The 21,011-nt window shown below is 49.9% G+C and overlaps 1 protein-coding gene across 6 annotated transcripts in view; it reads right to left on the bottom strand.

Moving 5' to 3' along the window:
• The window catches only part of CLSTN2 (calsyntenin 2), a 647,841-nt gene that overhangs the window by 140,114 nt on the left and 486,716 nt on the right, over positions 1-21,011 (bottom strand). For all 6 annotated transcript variants that reach the window (XM_027584719.2, XM_027584723.2, XM_027584720.2 and 3 more), the window contains one exon: positions 19,556-19,705. In XM_027584719.2, the coding sequence (XP_027440520.2) occupies positions 19,556-19,705 (150 nt within the window). The remainder of the gene's footprint in view (positions 1-19,555; positions 19,706-21,011) is intronic.

Genomic DNA, 21,011 nt, shown 5'->3' with positions numbered 1-21,011 from the left:
TGGGAGGGGATGAAGGGGCTCCCCCTGCATAGGATTGTGCAGGCAGCTGACATTCTAGCCAGTCTCTGCGGGCGTCAACCATCTGGCATCTTTCAAGACTTTCTCCAAGAGGTGATGACTTTGATTTGGGCACCAAGGGACTTCCTTTCCTACTGGGAGAGGGTAGGGAGGTCCTTTTGCTCAGCAGCGAGCACCTTTATCTCCACGGCCATCCCAGTGCGTCTGAATTGGGGGTGGGTTAGGAGGCAGAGAGGGGCTGGAGAGGTAAGCAGAGGTCAGATGACGGATGCCGGGTAAGAGGTTTGGGTTTCACCTTACAGCTAGTGAGGAGTCATCAATGAGTGTTTAGTGAGGGCAGGAAGTATCCAGATTCTTCTTTGAAAAGGTCATTTGGCAGCTGGATTAGGTCTGGTGTTCATTTTCAGAACATTAGAACACTCCTGATCATCAATCCATGCAGAAGGCCCCCTCTGACAGGGTCGCACAATGGGGAATCCACTTCAATTCAGTTCGATTCAACTTAATTAAGTGCAAGAGTGTTAACTTTGCAGCTGGACAGACTCAGGTTTGAAGCCTGGCTCTGCCACTTCTTGGCTGTGTAGCTCTGAATAAATCACTGGACCTCTCTGAGCCTCATTTTGCATCTTTAGAATGAGGAGAACCCCCTGCAGAGTTGCTCTGGGACTGGGAGAAAAGGTATGAAAAGCACCAGGAACAGAGAGCTACTCTTATAACTACTATTATTATTCTTGATCATTCTTCCCATTTTCAGATGCCAAGTCTTTACTGAGCATCTTACAAAGTGCCAGGCAGAGCCCTAGGCATGGGGGCAGAGAAGTAGGACTCATAACCCCTAACTGGGAGGAGCTCACAGCGAAGGCAGGAGGAGCTAGATAGCAGCCAGCTTCTCAGCGGACAGAGGAACAAAGAACAGGCCCCAGGGAACAGAGAAGAAGAAGTAAATCATGTTGAGTAGGGCTAGTCTCGGAGGCTTCCTGGAGGAAGTGACCTGGGCATTTTTTTGTTGTTGAAGATTTTATTTATTTATTTAATTGACAGAGAGAGAAAGAGACAGCGAGAGCAGGAACACAAGCAGGGGGAGCGGGAGAGGGAGAAGCAGGCTTCCCGCCGTGCAGGGAGCCCGATGCGGGGCTCGATCCCAGGACCCTGGGATCACGACCTGAGCCGAAGGCGGACGCTTAACCAACTGAGCCACCGAGGCGCCCCTCGGGAATTTATTTTAATACAGATTTCATTTATTTAAGTCTGGTAAGGCCAACAGATCAGGATGCTGTTGCCATTGGACAGATCGTTTGTTATACTCACAGATCCCAAGGAGGGGGGTTATGCTATGCCACCAGACGCACGGGGAGAAGCAGTGTGGTCAGTCAGGAGGCAGAGAGGGGAAAACTGTGGGCAAGAGCCTTTATTGTGCTTTTCATGGGAAGGAACAGGCAAAGCCTGGTAACCAGGTTTCGGATTGCCACAAATGCTAGTTTGTATAACTTTGGCGGCCTCTGGTATACAGGGGCTGTCCCTTGGTGCCTGGTACTTGGCCCCGGGGTTGTTGGAGCAGATGGATGGTGGCACAGGGCAGGAGAGCCCAATAAAGAAGGTGGTTGGGGGTGTGGGTTCTGCATTGGTTGGTCTGCGTTTGAAAAGCTAAAGGGTAAGTTGTTTCTTATCTTTGAATTGCTAGGAACTGGCTAACCCTGAGGTGAGCCCCTCCAGGGTCAGCAAGGCCCCAGTTGTCAAAACATCAGAATACAGACAATAAAAGGCATGGTTAACACAGTAATGAGGAAGAAGGGGAATGCCAGGAGGCAAAACAGGACCCCAGGATGTCCCCATCATGGCCTTGGGGCTGCATGAGGCCAAGGGGGGCTATTTAGATGGGAAATGATGTGAAGCGCATCCCCCACCTCAATCTATAACTCAGCAGCCTGGCACAACTCAGCAAGTGTAGACCTATGTGAGGCTGGGGGTGATCTCCAGGGGGCCTGGTGCCACAGGGGCCAGAGCGGAACTTTGGGACAGACTGAGTGCTAAGCTGGGTGGGGGGTTTTCTGTAGCATAGGTAATAAAGACTCTTCCAAAGCCTTTGTAAAAGGGTGACAAAAGCTGGCTTCAGAGACACCTTCTCTCCCCTCTCCCCACATGGCTCCTAGGGGTGAGTTCTTCAGTGTCCAAGCCTGACTTTGGGTAGGGCCATGATGACACTTAGATGACAGAGCACTAGACCCTTGGGTTCAGACCCCCCTCTGTGTACCAGCTATTGCACCTTGGGAAGGACACTCTCTGCGCCTCAATTTCCTCATCTGTAAAATGGGGGGAAATGACAACTCCGTCTCATAGGGATGTTGTGAAGATTGAAACAATATAAGCGGTAGAGCCAGGACTTGTCCCGGGCCCGCCTGACTCCAAAGCCAAACCCCAGAAAGCATTCCTTGCTTTTCTGAATTCTTCCTTTTACATTTCCTCAACTGCTACTCTGGGTCTTTAACTGTGAGGTGGGACATTCAGCTGGAAGGAGAGAGGCGGTAGTGAGGAGTCAGGGAGTCTGGGCATCCAATCCTGGCTCCAAGACCAGCTTCACGCTCAGAAGAGCCTCATGCTTGCTTTACTGCTCTGGCGCCCCCGTCTTGAATTTCTTGGTAATTTTAAAACAAGAGGCCCTCCATTTTCATTTTGAACGAGGACCAACAAATTATGTAACTGGTCCTGCCTTGATAACCTTGGACCTGTTCCTTAACCTCTTAGAGCCTCAGTTTCTGCATCTGCTGAATGGGGATAGTTATTAACCACCCTAAAAAGAGGAACCCCGGCCTGGGCTCAGACCCACGTGTGAATCCCAGCTCTCCTACTTGGTGCCACATACTGTGTGGGCCAGTCATCTCCTCTCTGCCTGAGCAGGCAAACACAGGTGACACGCATGCAGACACTGGTGATACTGGCCCCTATTTCAGGGCTGTTGAGAGGGTTTCTATCCGATAATAAATGCAAACCACTTAGCCCTGTGCCCCACATGTAATAGGCCCATACACAATTTAACAGGGATTAAATTATGTGGCTTTCTCTTCTCCAATTAAAAACAGTTACACACAGGCACAAGTTAAAAAGAAACAAAGCCACAAACTCTCTGAACTCAATTACAAATACAAGGAATCCTCTCTCTTCCTTTATTGCTGACCCCTTTCCATTCACTATATTTTAGTCTCACAGAGTCAGAGCATTTTATTACCTTTTTAACTCTTTCTAAAAAGAGATATCTTAACTACCTACAAAGGAGAGCAAGGGAGGGGAAAAACACCCCCATGCCCATATCACCGTTAATCCTCAAGGCCTCAGGAACGTGCTCCGTTCCTGCCCTTCCTGTGGCTGGTGCTCGTCTGCCTCCAGGCCTCAACTCAAACATGCCTTTGTAAAGGGGGCCTCCTGGGCCACACCTTGATGACCAGCACCCTGCTTCCACCCATCCCCGCCTGTCCTCCCCTCTGGAGAATTACTTACTTATTCGCTTATGGTCTATTTGTGCACCGGAACAAAACTTGTACATCACTGTGCCGTGCCTGACCCATACGAGGCGCTCAGTAACGAGTGAGTGAGTAAGTGTATAGAAACCGGCACTGCCCCCAGTCCAATTCTGGCTGTCAGAGGCGAGGAAGGTGGTCATCTGGACCCAGGGAACCTTTGTTGCTGTCCACGTGGGACGGCACACCTAGCCCCCAGCCAGCTGCCAAATGACAGCCTGCCAGGCATTAAAATGGGAATGATTCAAGACGTGGCTGGTGTGTGTGTGTGTGTGTGTGTGTGTGTGTGTGTGTGCGCGCGCGTGCATATGTGTGCGGGCACACACCCCAGCCTGAATTTGAGTGTCTGCGGGCGAGCGTATATGATGATGAAATTGCACTTACATGTGGTTCCAATTCTGGAAAAACCTCATGTATCTTCAACCCTTTTAGTAGCTCCCTCATCCCCGAGACATCTCAATAAATGCCAAATGAAACAACTAGAAATCTGTCCTCAACTTTGGTTCTGCCCATGAAGTTCTCTCTGGTTCCGTGATGGCAGAGGGGCTTTCATTTTGTCTCAAATCTACACTGGGACTCCTTGGCCTGAGGACACCCTCACGCCTTCCCTGGGGTGATCTCGGAGTCAAGCACACTGGCAGACACCTGCAAGCCTTATTCTGGGAGCACCTGGCAAACTGCAGACAGCTTCCTGCCCCCCAGCTGCTGGCTACAGCCAGAGGCTGTGATCATCCCCTCTTCATCCCCCCGTCATGGCCAGCCAGGAGAGCCAGCGCCATCAGGCAAGGACCATGGAAGGACAGCGTGCTGAGACTACATTGGAAAGATGATCCAAACCATTTCAGATTGTGTGCAGGGTAAGAGCAAGGCCATGTTGCTAGAACAATGCTATTCACTGTGGCCTACAGACCAGTTTGGTCCCTGAACTGCCTGTTCTGGGTCTGCGATGAGGTCAGTAGGGAAATGGACAGTAAGCATTTATAAACTTGTATAGCCATGTGACAGAGTGAGTTTGTATTTGTTGACTCTAATAAAAATAAACATTTTGGTTTATATTTTGAACATCTTTGCTATTTATTTCATTTTCCCAGAAATTTGTTTCTATTATATTTTTACAAAATTATGGTACATGACTGACTGGGGAAAGACCCTGGCGCTGCCCCACCGAGGATTTAAGAAGCATGGCCCTAGATAATACCCTGTCATCATGATGGCCTAAAACTTACTTCCAAAGGCTTCAAACCTAATAGAAGGCAGTACTTCAGAGCATTGCAACATTTTACCCTCCACATGCAAAGGGCCAGTAAGGCCTCCTGCTTCTGAATTTTAGAGGGCTCCGAAGACTGATGTCTCTCCACTCTAAAGCTATCATCACTTCTCACCTGGTCCAATCACTATGACAACTTCCTATCTCACCTCTCTTTGTCCTTCTAATCTACACTGGTTACCACTGCCCATTGTAATACATCCAGCTCCTCTTCCAGGGAGTCCTCCACGATTGCTCCAGCCCAGACCACATCCTCTCCTCCCCAGCTCGCGGGCTTTGCAATGTACATCATCTATGGGGGGGCGGGTGGGCTCACACTGCGTCCCCTAAGAAGTATTGTCTGTAGATAGGTGCAGGGCTAGGGCTGGCCTCAGGAGAATCACTGGAAAAACTTCTATAGACACTAATTCCTGGGCCCCACCTTAGGAGATTCCCAGTGGAAGGTTTTGAGGGCGAGGGCCTGGAATCTGTCATTTTAACTAACCCCCCAAGTGATCAGGATGCACAGACAGACTTGGAAGCCACTAGCCCAAACAATATTGAGCGATGAACTACCATCCCTTCTCCCACTGCATTCCTGGGTCCCAGCAGCCAGAGGGGGGCTAAGATAGGATTTCTGCCCCCTCTACAGGATGCCCAGGGGGAGACCTGTGTGCTGCCCAGAACCTGACCCAGCAGGGTAGGACTTCATACCAAGTGAATTCAGAACAAGCTGTGTTTTCTTTCTTTACCTTCTGCAGGGCAAAGCCCAGATTCTAGTCCCAGTAGAACCACAGATGGAGGACCCAGGGCTCTGCTTGGAGAGAGAACCACTTCCCATTGTGTGCATTAGACTATTGCTCCTGACCATGCCCTCCTCGCAGTGGAAGGGGTACATAGCCAGGTCCCATTGATTTGGGGCTTAGCCAGGTGACTGGCTTCGACCAATAGAATAAACTATTCATTTATTTCTTAATTGTTTTTTGTCTGCGACTCTCTATCCCCCCACCCCCATCCGAGGTTCCATGACAGCAGGGTCTGTTTTGTTAGTTTTAAAATCTCCGGTGCCTGGTGCAGTTTCTGGAACACCGTAAGTTCTCACTGAATATTTGGGAAATGAACAACAAGGACGCTCCATGAAAGGTGCCTGCACAGCTTCCAGGGCTCAGGGAATTCCCTTGGCCCTCCTGCTCTGGTCAGACTTGCTCCTTGTCTCATTCCTTTGGATCCTCCTGCTCGCTCCAGCCTCTCTGGACTAAGGATCTTGTTGCCACCTGCTGCCGGGTAGGTTTGGCTTTGCTCTGCATGCTGCTTCTCCAGGGCCCTCGGGTCTACACACAGCCTCCGGGTTCTACTCTGCTCCCATGCCTGGCTTGAGCCCCTGGACGCCGTGGTCCCCTGTGCAGCTAGCCCCTGGCCATCCACGTGCTGTGAGGGGACCCCCTTCTCTTCCGTGCGGCTCTGTGATGCCAGTATGAGTGCCTCAGTTCCTCAACAAGCCTCTGAGTTTGCTGGTGTCAGGCATCACCTCTTCAAAGCCCACGTGTTCCCAAGCTCCCTGGGGCTCTTGGGGAAGCTGTTCATGCTGCTATTGAGATGAACCAGTTGTGCTCTGAAAGCGGGACTCCCACCCAAAGCTTGGCTGCCACTTTCTCCCCAACCCCTTCCTCTCCAAAGATCCTCCACTCCCATGCTTCTCAGCTCCCAAACAGAAACACAGCAGGCAGAATTGATGCTGGAAAGGTGCAGAAACCAGGCAATTGAAGAGCAGCTTTTCTGAAAGATAATTCTCCCAGGGCGGAAATCATTAACTCCACCAACCAGGGTACTTTCTCTCGGATTGATAGAAACTCTTCTCTCCTTTGTCTAATAAACATGGGCATCTTTCTAGGCAATTTTCTTATCTTGGGACAAATGTACTATTGGTGCAAGACAGAGTAGCTTTTCTTCAAGAATCTTTACCTTTATGGCTTTGAAAAGCATTTGCAAAGGAAAGAGTATGGTTTTTTATGTGCACACTTTCTGTCTTTTTGAAAAGGTGTCCTATGTATACTTTTTATTCTCCAGTAATATAGATCTCTTTAATCTAGAGATCAGTTGTCCGTGGTTGCAAAACTTTTTCTATTTTTTAAATAAAAGGACCATGACTCTAGTGATATTCCAGTCCTGCAGGACTTTTCATTTCACTGAACGGCATTCTAAAATTGGAACCAAATTATCATTTCTTCAGAAAATATGGTACAAGTCCGCAGAGTCGGTCAAACACACAGGAAGCCTGAGAGAGCATGTGGGTGAAGGTGGGGGGCATGTCGCTCACTCTGCCGGGGGGCCGCATAAGCCATCACCAATGATCAGACCAGTGCTTGGCAGAATGCATCTCAGGCCAAGAAATGCCCATATACCTTGGACCAGGGGATAGACTCCCGAAAGTGACTCAAAATGCAAAGACTTTTGCACAAAGATATTCAGAGGTGCACAGAAAAAGAAAAATGGAGCCAAGCTAAAATCAATCACAGGGCTCCATCTAACTGCAAGGACACAGACAAGCTCATCTGACCTTCTGGGAGGGAATAGCATGCAGCTGCGGAGGGGGTGGGGAGGTTCTAAGATGTGTGACAATACGTAAGGCATCAAGGTACATGGGAAAAGAACACAAAGTTGAAATGACTATGGAGGGAGAAATGCATACCATCACATTGATGATGTGGCATTAATTGGACTGTGGGCAATTCTTATTGATTAGTATACTTTTCAAAAGTCATCGTTGGATGAGCATAAAACACCTCATAATTTAAAAATGCTCACAGGAAGAAGTTGTGGTGGCCCCATTCCTGCTTGTTAGCTCAAGCTCTGGAGCAGAACGCAGAACTTCTGTGTGCAGTTGGCTGCTCTCATCCAGAGAGGCAGTGTCTCGGGCTGGAGACAGACACTGGCATTGGGAGATGCAGAGGGGCTTCTGGCCTCCAGCAAATGCCTGGTTGCTGAAACACAGCTAACCAGACAACCTACTTGTCCTAAACCATGATTGAAAATAAGGTCATATTTTACTCTAAATATTGACCTCCACCCACCAGGTTATCAGAAATGAGTCCTCCTCAGAGTGTAGTAGTTTCTAGAGGTCCCACACAGGTTCCTCATACTGGCCCATGGTCCAGTTGGGCACCTACAGACCCTCCAGGCCTCCCTGAACTTCCCACTCTGCCCACCCTCACTTGCCCATGCCTGCGTCTCCCATGGTAAGGCCTTGCCCTGCTTCACCTGACCGGCAGACACCAGCCTCCCAGCTCAGGGCACCAACTACAGATGCTTGAAGGCACCTAGGCCATAGGAGCCGAGGCTGGCTGGAACCCCAAGAGAGGTGAGAAGAAAGGAGCCTCAGTGGGGAGACCAGGTGAACTCTGGTTGTTATGCTCACAGCCTTAGAGAATCTCTCCGGAAAGTTCTGTCTACTTCATCCAATATCTGCACTGGAAATCTCACTTTTGTCATGAAAACAAACAAGAAAATAAACACTAGTTCATCCATCTCTGCTCAGTATTCTCCAAATTCTTTTGTGCAATGAAAATTCTTATCTCCTGTCAGCCATAAAGCAAGAGATGCTGAGCGAAACGGGATATAAACAGGTTCCTGCAAGGTGCAGCTTTTAAGCACCAAGCTCTCCTGGGGATACTCCTCCCGGCTCCTTCCCATTACTGCCTCCTTCCCCACACCCTAGGGCACCTGGCAAATTGTATTGACCCCTCAGATCTCAGCCTCATGACACCTCCCCTGAGAAGCCTTCCTGAAGTATTGGGCCCCCCCTGCTCTCTGCTTTCATAGCCCCTGGGTCCCCTGGCCACTGCTCTGACTTCCCTGTGTTGGACTGATCTATTCATGATCTGTTCACCTGCTTGCCCTCACCCCACTACTCCAGCTTATGGTCCCCAGAGACTCAGCGCCCACCTCGCACAGAGTTGGGCCTGAGCAAAGTTCCCTGAGTTAAATGGAGGCTTGGACAGCCTCTCCGGTGCACCAGGACCACGGCTGGCCCTCTGCATGGTTAGAGAGGGTCAAAGCTCCAAGCCCCTGTAATGGCATTTGAAGGGATGTGATATGCGCGTTGTCACTCTATCTACCAAGCCCCATGTGAAGTGGGTGTGGGGAGAAGGGGACATGATTCTGCCCATTTCAGAGGTGGGGACAAGTGTGGCAAGGAGAGGTGCGGCAGCCTGCCGTGGCTCACATTTATCACTAGCACCCCAGTGTCTGGATGGCATGCACATGATATTGCTGTCTAGGCTGGCTAAGGCTGTCCTCCCACTCAGTGATGCAGATAGCAGGAAGAAAACCACCACTTAATGGGCTCTGTGCTGGATGCTGGGCTTCTCACATGTGTTAGCAGTCAGCGTGGCACCCACCTGAGGAAGACAGTTGGAGAGGGGCCATTTTACTGAGGACGTAACTGAGGCCAAGATGTCAAAAGACCTACCCAAGGTCACACAGTCAGAAAATGGCACCCAAAGGCTGGTCTGACTCCAAAACCCATTTTAGTGGCTTCTATTCCTTCTCTCCCTGCATCGCCCCTCGCTGGTACCGTCGAGCCATTCCTGCATGCCCGGAGCAATTCTACCTTGTGATGACCCTCTGCGATAGGTATGAGAACCCCATTTTGTAGCTGCCACATCTGAAGATTCACAGAGGTTAAATGGCTTGCCTAATGTCCCTGAGCCAAGACGGGGTATAACGTGCATTTGAGCTCTGCTCTTTCTGTCTTCAGAGCCACCCCCCTGAAGCCTGGCCCTCTGCTGACTCCCCGCAGGGAGAAATTCTAGTAGGCTGCAAATATTTAAAAGAACTATCAGTAGAAGAAGCTGATGGTGTGTGGCTCTGGGGCAGACCCAGGTCTACAGAGAGAGGGGACAGAGCATGGGTTCTGAGTCAGAAAATCCAATACCATGCATGGCTCCCCCTCTCAGCATCTGTATGTCCTTAGGCAAGCCCCCATACACTTTGGGGTCCTTAAGGGGTCATCTAAGAAGGCCAAGAGATGGCCTTGCTATTCTGAATGCAGGCAGGTCCCCGAGGTGGGCTTGTGTGGCAAGAGTGCTACCTCCCGGCCACCACCCCTCCCCCAACAACTCTAGAAGTCACAGTCCTCTTTCAAGGCTGCCCTGATGTCCAATCACACATTTTCCTTACAACATCAAGGAAGGGTTCTAACTATATAATTTTTCTCGATATAGCTTGCGATGATCTCAAAAGGTGGCCAGTGTTTTCCTTTGCTTTGAGACACATTATAGGTGAAGGGGCAGGAGCTCTGCGTCTGCAGACAGAGAGGACTGGGCGGGGTGCAGGTCCTGGATGTAACTAGCTGTGTGGCGAGTGTCTTAACTTCAGTGTTCTCATCTGCCAAATGGGAAAATAGCAGCTTTCAGGGGATGGTGAGGAGTAAAGGAGCAAGTACATGCATCACCATTAGACAGGGTTTGGCAAAGAGTAAATGCTTACATATGGGTGACCGTTACTCTGACTGAGCTCTGTTTGGGATGAGCGCAGTCCGCCTGTATGCTTCTCTCCCTTAGGGCTGAGATGATCGGCCCCAGAAACCTCTGAGGCCCATTTCCACTCCTCACACAGAGGCCCAGGGGAGCCAGGTGGAAACAGGCTCGAGCAGGAGCGCTCTTTTCTAGCAGGTCTTTAAGCACATTAAGACGCCACCGAGTAGGTAAATCAGCATCCTGTACAGAAACCATTTGTTGCATCTTAATGATGAGCTGTGTCAGTGATGTCAAAACAGGTCGTTATTCATGGTGGCGTGTCCCTGGAGGCCCTCTGCCAGGAGCTCGGTTGCTCACCTGGCAGATCTGAGCAGACCCAGGAGCAGCTGCCCTGGGTCACACTGCCGGAGTTAGTGGAATTTGGCTTCAGTGATGGCTTTTCCAATTATTTGGGGAGAAAGTGCTCTATTGTGACTTAAAAAAAAAATCAGAATAGAGGGAACTAAGAAGAGCTGCTGTTCATTGGGCCCCCTGTGTAGGTGGTTATGAGCATGGCATTCCACAGGCAGCCTTGCATCTGCTCCTCAGAAGGCACTATTCCATTTCTATGTGAAGAAGCTGAACTAAGCAGGAGTGACTCTCCCGAGGATGGAGCACAGTTTAGAGCCCAGGAGGGACTGAGGCTTGCACCCCACTGTCTCCTTTGGTCCAATCTAAAGCTCTAAAATCAAGAGCACGAAGCTCAAGCCACATAGTCTTACCCAATTCTATGAATTGCAGTGTGTGTGTGTGTGTGTGTGTGTGTGTGTGTGTGTGTGTGTGTGTGTGCATGCGTGCACACACGTGTATTCATTTATATGATGGTACCTACTTTACCAATTTTAATCATAACATTGTTTGCATGGTAATCTAAATTCTGTAAAGCACTTCCAAACATAGGACCTCTTTTGGCTTCCTTACGATCCTACAAAATGATTAGGCCAAGGGTTATGCTTCTCAATGAACAGCTGAGGAAACCTAGGCTCAGCCAGTGAAGCGCCTTTAGCAAAGGCTGTGGCCAATCACGATGGGGCTAAGGGTTGACCTGAGCCCTTCTCACTCCCACACAGCTCTGTCTTCACTGGTTTATACTTGACTCCTTCGCCCCTGGGGCCCCAGCACCTTCCCCAGTGATGGGGAGGGATCAGAGGATGAATATCAAAGGAATGGAGGGCGAGGGGAGGATTGTGGAGAGCAGGGACACAGGGAGAGGAGAGAGTATGGCGAAGGGAAAAGTCAAGAGGACAGGAGGAGCCTGAAGGTGGAGGACACCTGGAGGACGAAGGAGCAGAGCCCCTGGGGACGAACTTCAAATAAAGCCAGCTACTGATGAATGGGAGGGTGGACGCTGGATAATTTTCACGTTCAGGTCTCTTACAGGAGAAGGTAGCCCTCTTGCTCTGGTGTGAGTTGCCACACTTGAGTCTGGTATCTTTGGGTTTGAAGCTTTACGTACATCTCAGGCTCATGCTATGTTTCTCTGGCCCATGTGATCACCAGAAGCAACTTCAGGTTCGGGCGAAAAGTATCTGAGAGGTGGACTGTCCACAAGCGTGGGTTTATTTTCCCATGAGCTGTCATTTCAAGGCCATGGTGCACGAGACCAGTCTCAATCTAGGAAGGGTGCGTCAGGGCAGGGCAGGGAGAGGAGTCAATGAATGTGGGAGCACCCCTTAAGTGCCACATGCGCTTTGCTTCATTGAACTGTAGCTACCCTTTCAAGGGAAGTCTCATCACCATTTTGTAGATCAGGTGACTGAGAGGTGAACTATGGTGCCCGAGGGCCCTCAGGTTGCTTCTTCTTGTTCTTCTCTCTCTCTCTCTCTCTCTCTTTTTTTAAAGATTTTATTTATTTTTTTGACAGAGAGAAAGAAGAGAGAGAGCACAAGCAGGGGTAGCGGCAGGCAGAGGGAGAGGGAGAAGCAAACCCCCTGCTGAGCAGGGAGCCCGATGCAGGGCTCCATCCCAGGACCCGGGGGCTCATGACTTGAGCCGAGGGCAGATGCTTAACTGAGTGAGCCCCCCAGGTGCCCCTGGTTGCTTCTCTTCTGAATGGTCTCCCGAGATGCCCTTCTAGAGCAGGTTACATGCCCCTTTGGAAATTCCCAACCTACTTATTCGATCCTTCTTCCTCCTGTCATCTCAGTGTCCTCTGGGATAGGCTCGTATAAACTCGAATTCTCTCTCTGCCATTTATCAGCTGTGAGATACTGAACAAGTCACTCAAACTCTCTTGCCCTAAGTTTTCCTCATCTGTAAAATGGGCTAGCCGTGCTTATCTCACAGGGTTATTCCTGTCCTCCGTGCAGCGAACCTTATTTTGGACTCTCATATTCCTTTGCCTCTAAATTTGTCTATTTGGTGTTTCATTCTTTCTGGGCTGTCCAAGGTACTCCAGTAAATTACTTCTCACTAAGGTGTCAATGGATGATAATAGCTTCACACAGGTGTCAGCAAGCTTTCTCTGGAGGGAGCCAGAAAGTAAATATGTAGGATTTGGGGGCCACCTGGTCTCCGCCAATGCTGCTCAGCCGTGTTGTTCCAGGGCAAGAGTAGCCATGAGATAATATGTAATTGGAGGAGTGTGGCAGTATGCCAATAAAACTTATTTATGGGCACTAAAATTTACATTTCATGTGATTTTCATTTGGCCTAAAATATTTGTCTTTTGAGTTTTCCGATCATTTAAGATGCACAAATCATTTTTTAGCTCGCAGTAGTACAAAAACAAGTGGTCAGTTAGATTTGGCTTGTGGGCTCTACTTTGCTGACCACTGGGTTAATACTGATTCCTACAAGAGGCATGTACATTTTAAGGGGAGAATTATCCTTTAGAACACAACAGTTGGTACAGTAGTGGTGGAATCTGGAACACACGGCAGTTCAGTGAGGGACAGAACTGAGGGGAAGGAGCCATCCGTTCTGCTGTCATTCTGACAATGCCCTTGTGCCTCGACCTGCATGAAGGCTAACGCCATCATGCATCCTCAGATGAACACAGCTTGACCTTCGGAGCCTTGCCTGTCTCTAAGCCAATCTGGGTACCTTCTGGGCTTATCACCCTATGATTAAAATCAATGCCTTTCTTCTGTTTTTTTGTTTTTGTTTTTGTTTTTGTTTTAGATTTTATTTATTTATTTGACAGAGAGAGAGCGAGAGCGTACAAGCAGAGAGAACAGCAGGCAGAGGGAGAGGGAGAAGTAGACTCCCTGCTAAGCAGAGAGCTGGACACGGGGCTCGATCCAGGACCTGAGCCGAAGGCAGATGCTTAACTGACAGAGCCCCCGGGCGCCCCTCAATGCCTTTCATGTAGTTAAGCCTAAGCCAGCTCTTCAGTGTACTTGCTCAATAATGGATCTGATTTTGGAAAGGGCAGGGTGAAGCCAGCTGACCTCTGGGGCCTGGAATTTCTTTCCCCTTGTCAGGGTGGTGAACAAGTGGATGGCTGCAGAGGGGACGGGGACGTCTACTTGACGAAGCTCAGCAGCGGTCTTTTCTACCTCAGACATGCTTGGCCACCAGCCTTGTCCCCTTGCCTGTGGGGTCTCATGGGATTTGCCTGAAAATCTAACTTCCTTTGCTGTCCAGTACTTTGAATTGGCTTTTGAATAAATACATGACTTTAGATACTTCTCCAGCAAGTGCTCCACTTAAAAGTGCACTCAGGATTAATCATCCTTTTCAGCGGGTCTCCCTGCCGCAGTCTCTGCATCTTAGCCACCATCTGTGCGGTGGGCCAAGGAGTCCTTCTTCCCCAAGACCCCTCTCACCACACCGGGTCCTGAAAGCTTCTGTGCTCCAGTGTCCTTGGGGTAACACAGGAGGCCCTTCCTCCATGACCTGGTCCCCATCAGCCCATCCAGCCTTCTCCTGCACGTCTCGGCCACACCACGCTCCTTCCCACCTTCTTGACATCTGTTCCCTAGTCTGGAATACTCTTGTCTGTGCTCAAACTATTATCCTTCAAGATTTGGCCCAGGCACATCTCCCACGGCCCCACCACGGTTAAGCGTCTTTCCTCTGTGTCCCCAAAACCTCCTCCACCAGAGCTTTTGTCCTGAGCATTGTCCTCATCTCCTGTACTACAAGCCCTGCTAGGTCATGTTGTCTCTGTACCCCCGGCCTTGAGCACACAGTGGGCCTCAGGAAAGGGTGAGGGACTTCACTCGGTAACGTGTCCCGCCCTGTGGCGTGTGTGTGTCAGCTCCTGTTATCTCACAATGCAAATAGCTAAGGGAGAATTAATCTCCACCAGCAGCTTTCGTGCTGCTGTCCTTTCCACACAGAAGTCCTAGACACTCTAGGTGTTCAGCAAATATTTTCTGAGCGACCTTCTTGTTCATTGTGAAGGTCATGGACCAGCAACATCCGGAGGTGCCCCAGACTGCTAAAGTCAGAATCTGCATTTTACCCTGGTGCCCAGGCACTGCTGGGCACATTCTGCTCTATCAGATACCACCCTTCCCTTCTGACGAAGCCCTGTTGGCAGGAAACACTGAGACGGTCTGATGCACCTGGAGAATTATTCAAGCCCAGGGAGTGGAGAAAAAGTGGCTCATTACGTGGCTGCATCTCTGTTTCTTTCTGTCTGACATTGGGCACCTTACTGTGAAGGTAAAGGGAGCAGTAAGTGGGGCCCGTGAGAGGAAGTATAGCAACTGGCAGCGCCCGGCCCCCAGGTGCTGGGGGAGGGGCCGCTGACCGCCCTGGGCTCGTGCTCAGTGATGAGGGGGGCAAGCAGAGATGGGGTCCCACGGGGGTGGGAGTCTGCAAACGCGATCTGACATGGGAACTCTGGATCCAGAAGGGCTGCATGTCTGGTCAGCAACATGTCTGGGAGAGAAATGGGGATGGGCCACCAGGGCAGTGGGCAGTGGTTCTCTCCAAAGGGAAACTGTTTCCATAAAGGGACGTGAAATACTGAACTTTGGGTCCCGACAGGCGGGAACGGATAACAGATTCAGAATTGGACCTCCATTAATAAAAGGGAAAATACACTGAGTAAGTGTTCTGAAGACAAGGTTTTCAGCTTGACATGTAGAAAGAGATGGGCTACGGGATTATAAAGGACAATGAAAGAAGGCATAAAGAGGGGATGTGTTTCTCAACATAACAACTGAACAAACACAAAAAAACCCACATCAGCAACCAAATTACAAATGATCCTCTAAGGCGCAGTCTGTGGCCCCGAGAAGGAAGTGTCCACAGGATCAGCTCTCACTGGATCAGTTGCCATCCTGATGGCCTCTGAGGGCACTACATCCTCTGTGGTGCTCTGATCCATGAACAGATGTGGATTCTTGGCGAAGTCCTCAGCACCCTCCCGGGGCCCAGGCTCGCACACATATAACTGCTTGGCAAGAGGGAAACAGGCACTACAAAGACTGCAAATGTCCGGCACGAGAGGCAGGGCACAAGCCAGGCCTTAGCATGTCTCCCACAGCAGGTACACATTTTCCCTGCTTCCTCTAGAATCTTCTTTTGTCATGAGTAAGAGCTGCTATAGGGATACCATGAGTTCTCAAGGCTCAGGACAACACACAGAGATTTCATTCTCCCTTCCACTCACACAGGTCTAGAGGGTGCTCGGACCACCATTTTGTCTGGGCAGCTGGGAATGGGAGTGACATTCCCTTGGGCAAAGCCCCACCTCTCCATGTGGAGTGAGCTGACCCTGACCACCTATTCAGACTTACAATCTCAGAATACAGCAGAGAGAACAAAACTCATATCGTTTCTGGGAAGACAAGACCCAGCCACAGAAAAAAGACAGAGAATGGAAAACCGTAGCCAAAGGAGACAATGCCTTGGCCGAGGTCTGAATGGCAGGTGGCCATGGAGCAAAGGGTCCGTGATGTCCTTGTGCACCCCTGGGTAAGGCCAGAAGCATGCTGGGAAAGCTGCAATCCCACCTTCCTGGAAAACAGGGCCACGCCTGGGGCACCTCAGGAGTCTGGAAACAGTCCCTCAGCAGCCTGGGAAGGCAGGGGAGGCTCGAGCTGTGAGCAGGGTCCCTCCCTCCTCCAGGACAGCTCCTGGGAGCAGCTGACGACAGCAAGGGCTGATGGTGCTGACTGGGCGTGCTCCCGGGAGACAGGAGGCTCCTGAGCATGATGGATTGCTTGCACTGTGCTGCAATCCTCTCCTGCCTGGAGGGAAATGACTAAGCACAGGTATAAGAATTTGAACTGCCAAACTGCGTTTGCTTGGTGACTCTTGTTGTTTGTGGGAAATCAGCTCAGGGAGGAGCCTCTGTTCTCCTGGGCAGTTACCCCTGGCACATACTGCAGACCCCTTACTCACGGCTGGGTCTGAGGGGCTTGGGATCACTGTAGCTCCCGATCCTGGCATTCAAAATCTTGACTGCCGGTCCTCCCCTAACTTAGACCTCTCCAAACTTGCTTCCCACCTCTCCACAGTTCCAACCACCTCTGCAAGCCAGACTGGCTTCCTTACTCTCTTCTATACAGTGCAGGCTTCACCCTGCACCCGCTTCAAGAAGAGCCTGCCCCTTCCCCTAGGGACCAGACAACCTCTCAGGGTGAGGGGCAGCCTGTTTTATCTGTGGTTAGAAAAGAAAACTGGCAAAACATGGCCTACTCCAGTTTGCTCTGTGAAGCTGGGAGAGGGGATTGGACGAGAGACACACACTAGGGACCAGAGGGGGTTTGATCTTCCCTGGAGAAAGGCACACTTCCAGCAATGAGGCTGCAGCCCGGACCTGGGGTAGAGCAGAGGACGGGGCCTCCCTTGGGTGGAGATGGGTGAGCTGGAGATGAGAGCTGCCCAAGGGCAGGAATAAAGTGGACCCATCAGCTGGAAGGAGAGGACTGTTCTCCAGGTCTGGGTCCTGGGACGGGACTCGCTGGAAGGCAGCGTGAGCCCTGCTATGCATATCAGAACACCTGGACGACCTGCCTACGATCTGAGGGCCTGCTGGGATGAAGGCTGGGGAGAGAGACTTAGCGGCTTCTAGAGGTGCTAAGCTGGAGGGAAGAGGGGCACGATGCAGGATCCCGTGTCAGCTTCTGCCACCAAAGGCTGGCTCACTAGGCAGGGAAGCCCCCAGGAAGTAGTTGATTCTGATGTTACACATGCTTAAACAGCTTGGTCTGACACGGTGAATGGATACAGGGAGTTGCTGTTTCCCTTTTTCTTCCTTCCACAGAAAGGTGCATTTTTCACCCTTCATTCATCCATCCAGCACCTGCCGACCACCTGCATGGTACCCGGCCCTGTGCTGGGCACTGGGGACACAGCGAACGGTCACGACCGTTGCCTCTGGGAGCTCACAGTTGGGCGACAAATAGCACTGTGCCCCAGAGGGCTAGGTGCCCCACACATGCTGCACACACAGGACTCAACGTTATTAACGTGATTTTCTTTGCATACATTTAACACTGAAGCGAGTACAAACTCTGTTAGGAAATTGCATTTAAATATAGGTACAAAAATGTATTCCCAAATCCGTAGGTGTCTCATTTATCAAAGACACAAAACATTGGGATCTTTCTCCAGACATAGCTTTGTGTTTTACTTTCCCCACTGAAAATCCCATTAAGAGCGTGTGCCCTGCTTAGAAGGCTTTTATATTCTTTCCAACCTTTCTTTTCAAAAGCTAGACTTTCACTGCCTCAGTTCTTGTAAGTTAAAATAAAATAAGCTGAGTACTTTTTACTCTAATAGCTTTTCATTCATGCATTCCTTCATTCAATGGCTATTTCTTGAGCACCTATCACTGGGGTCAGATATGTGCTAAGTCAGAGAAATTTAGAGGTGAACAAGAGAGACAGAGTCCTGCCCTCAGGTTCCTTGGGGTTTAGTGAATTATACCAACCAGAGCCCAGGCTCCCCGAGGTTGGTGACACATAGTTTCCCACTCTGGCTTGCTCCTTTTTCTCTGTCTCTTGCTTGATCCTGAACAGGCAACACAAAGACGGCTCTATACTTTGTTCTTTAGGTCTCATCTGTCTTACCTCTGACTCCTCTACTGGGCGTTTCATCTTCCCTACTTTGTTCAAAGGCAAAAGTCTCTGGCTCTCTCCAGAGGTGGGTTTAATTACCGCCTCCCATTTTTCTAGTTGAAAGATTATGGGCGATAAAGTTGTGTGGGGAGAGGAGCCCTTGGAGAGCTGCCTTCTGAGGGGAGTGACCCCACGTTGGTCCTCGGGTGTCCTTGCTGGGCGCCCCTGGGCACCCTGAATGCTTGACTCACAGGCAGCCATTCCAAGTCTGACCGTGACCTCTGTGGTATCCTGGCCTCAGTCTGTCCCACAGAAATACAGATGCTTAACATGGCTAATGACACCCTCTCTAGGGCAATTTAAGAAGGAAATATACAGAGAGAAAGAGAAACAGGTAGACTATAACAGGGGCCTGAAGCTTCAAGACACAAGAAGAGGAGACAGTAGACAAAGCCACAACATGGAGACTCGGCTAAATGCCCTAAGTTTCGAGTGGGTGGCAGCCGGTGAGCTGCAGCAACACAGGAAGCCGAAACTGCAGTGGCCGAGCCACCGAAATGGGGGCAGAGATACCGCCAGCAGCCCGGCCCGGCCACTGGAATACTGGCGCCACCACGGGAGCTACTGGTATTCCATAAACCATCCAGTTCTCTGCGAGATCCCTCTATGCAACTGGCCTTGTGCTCCTCATTCCCCTTAGGTCAGTGCTACACCTGTGTCACCTCGGGGGAACCTGAACCCCTGCTCTGTCTTTGCACACCAAAATATCTACACCACAGCAAAAATCCACCTCCGCCTCAGGCTGATGCTTCTCCATTCCCAGAACAAACATTTGAGAACCTCCTTCATCCAAAGGCTGGATTCTTCCCGTACACCTTCCGAGCCAGCCCAAAGAACAGGACAACCTGCCCCAGGAGTGATGATGCAAACTTGAGGCATACCAGCTAGACTCGTTGCCTTAGATAAAGTGAGTAGGCTTGCTGGTGCTTTCTCCTAAGCACTGTGCAATAATTACTATTGATTCCAAAGTGTCATGAGATTTTAGAAAGGGCGCACTGGACAAACGGGGCACATGATAGTAGAGGAGTTGTCTTGGACTTTCTCAGCTGTAAAATGAGGATGATATGTCACCTCGGAGTTGTAAGAATCAAAAAGGCTACTCTATTTCTTTCCGCAGCATGACCACACTTAAAAAATTCCTCTAGCTATAGGTTGTGATGATCTTTAGGGCAGGTCAGCCCCGTCTATACACCAAGCGAAGCTGCCTTCACTCAACAGGATTGACAAGAGATGGCCCACCTTGCCAGCCAGGCTTGCAAACTGGCTTCACATCCACCTGCACCAGCGTGTCCTGCGCGGCGGGCTTCTGTCCACAGTCATAGGCGGTCACCAGGATCTCATACTGGCGTTGCTTGTCATAGCTCAGCTTCTCGGTATTTCTAATGTTGCCTGAGGACACAGGGATATTCAAAATTATTTCAGATCAAATCAACCACACTGCAGTTTCTATTTTTTATTTAGATTCAATTTAGTTACCATATACCGTATTATTCGTTTTAGAGGTAGAGTTTAGTGCAGCTCTTTAAAATCCCTTCTCTACTCCTCTAACCTTCGCCGGAATGGAATGCCCCCTTTCCTTATCTCCTCATACAAACAAGGGCGAATAGGGGGCATGGCTTTCTCATGTGGCCTGCTTGTGCCTTGGCGACAGATTCCCAGGAACCACTGGCTGGAGCCACCCGGCTGTGGGACAGGACTGCCAGGGGGTTCCAGGCACACAGCTGGAACCCAACTGGTGTGTTTGTCCGTCATGGGTTATCAGAAAACTCCCTCCTAAAGTGTGCCCATGTGGTCGTGTCCCCGATGATGTAGGGCGTCAAGGCTCACCTGCCATGAAATCTCTGGGAAAAAGATGGGATTCAGAAATGTCCTGACACATATTTTTCAACATCTGGGCTTGTCGCCAGGAATGTTCACTGCCTCTTCTTACATTATTTTGCTACCAAATAGGAAGTAAAATCAATAAGGAAACGTGCGACCTCTCTTCTGAAAGCTACACAGAATAACAGATTCCTTGCCCTGGTGGCAAAGACATTTTTCTTCTCCCAGAGAGACCAAACCACTTCTCTGGGCCATTTGTGAGCTTTTGTTCCTGTGGGTTGATGTTATAATTCGGAAATAAATATTTGATCATTAATGAGCAAAATTCAGATTGGACTACTTTTGCTGAAATACAGTTTTGGTTCTTTGGTTCACATGAGTCAAGGCCCCATGTGCATTTCATTACTTCTCAGTTTTTGATTCCAAGAGAGTGACATCTTCCTTTGTGGGGAATAATTTCATTCTTATTTTTCTTTTGATAGTGAAGCTGACAGCAGTTTACAACTCCAGTGTTATTATCCTTCAGCAGAAGTGAAATTAAGCAAATGGAAACTTAAAAACAAACAAACCAACATGCTAATAAGCAAACATGGAATGGCTGACTCAGGTATATTTTTACAGTTCATCAAAACTAAGGGAAAAGTCCCTGATAAGCTTTCTTCCATTTCGACAGTTGTCTACGGCTTGTGTGAACTGAGGCAACAGGGACGAAGGCAAGAAAGCCTGGGGAATTACTGAAGTCACGTCATGTTCTAAAGATCGGGAGAGTTGACGCACTGGTCACCCAACACTAGTGAAACGGTCCTCGGTGCCAAGGCCACGGGCAGGGCTCCTCTCGTGGGAACGAGGCCTTTGAAGGCGGAGAGGGGATCTC

This window comes from Zalophus californianus, chromosome 1 (assembly GCF_009762305.2).
Source record: "Zalophus californianus isolate mZalCal1 chromosome 1, mZalCal1.pri.v2, whole genome shotgun sequence".
Taxonomy (NCBI): Eukaryota; Metazoa; Chordata; class Mammalia; order Carnivora; family Otariidae; genus Zalophus; species Zalophus californianus.
Note: the sequence above shows the minus strand (reverse complement) of the source record. Positions and strands in the feature narration are given on the sequence as shown.